This window comes from Theobroma umbraticum, unplaced genomic scaffold (genome assembly GCF_002168275.2).
Source record: "Theobroma umbraticum cultivar Fairchild unplaced genomic scaffold, ASM216827v3 scaffold_204.0, whole genome shotgun sequence".
In the NCBI taxonomy this organism is placed as follows: Eukaryota; Viridiplantae; Streptophyta; class Magnoliopsida; order Malvales; family Malvaceae; genus Theobroma; species Theobroma umbraticum.
This window is the reverse complement of record NW_018397267.1, coordinates 2,987,807-2,988,544: the sequence shown is the minus strand read 5'-3', so window position 1 is coordinate 2,988,544 and position 738 is coordinate 2,987,807. Positions and strand designations below refer to the sequence as shown.

Genomic DNA, 738 nt, shown 5'->3' with positions numbered 1-738 from the left:
TTCAAGTTTAGGTGACTGTACCAATCTTCAAAAGTTGTCGTTGTCTTATAATAGATTCAATGGATTCATTCCAAGAAGTATTGGGAATTTAACTAGGCTGAAAGAAATGCACCTGGGTGGAAATAGATTACGAGGTATGCTTCTTTTCTTGGTTTTTTCATTTTAGTGAGGTTTATCATTCTTTTTTTTGGCAATGCGCAGGAGTTGTTCGATATATTATCCAACTGTAGGAAAAAAATTGAACTTTTATTTGTATTTGCAGGTGAAATCCCATGGGAAATAGGTAATCTTTTTAATTTGGAGGTATTTGCTGCAGAAAATAACAGGGGGCTTACTGGTGGGATTCCATCTTCCATATTTAACATTTCTTCATTGACAAAACTTCTTCTCTTCAACAATAGTCTATCCGGTGGTTTACCAGATAATGTGTGTAATTATCTTTCCAAACTTGAGGTGCTTCATTTGTCTTTGAATAGATTTTCTGGTCATATTCCATCAAGTATAGGTGAATGTAGCAATCTTCAGGATTTATCACTGTCAACTAATCAATTCAATGGAACCATTCCAAGAAATATTGGAAATTTGACTAGCCTCAAACGACTGTCTCTGCGTGAAAATGATCTAACAGGTAAGAGTTTTTACTTGATGTTTAGTCTTATGCATTTAAAACTATAGTTGGAACCTTGTCCCTGATATTTGCATAAACATTGTATTCCCTTTTGGGAATAATACATAAAC

General features: G+C 34.0%; 1 protein-coding gene across 3 annotated transcripts in view; it reads left to right on the top strand.

Annotated features, from left to right (window-relative positions):
* Nucleotides 1–738, top strand: part of LOC110424363 (uncharacterized) — a 6,672-nt gene that overhangs the window by 488 nt on the left and 5,446 nt on the right. For all 3 annotated transcript variants that reach the window (XR_002445897.1, XR_002445896.1, XM_021438919.1), the window contains exons 1-2: nucleotides 1–134; nucleotides 263–628. The exon at nucleotides 1–134 is cut by the window's left edge and continues 488 nt beyond it. Coding sequence is in view for 1 of the 3 variants with exons in the window: in XM_021438919.1 (XP_021294594.1) it covers nucleotides 1–134; nucleotides 263–628 (500 nt within the window). In the remaining 2 variants the exon portion in view is untranslated. The remainder of the gene's footprint in view (nucleotides 135–262; nucleotides 629–738) is intronic.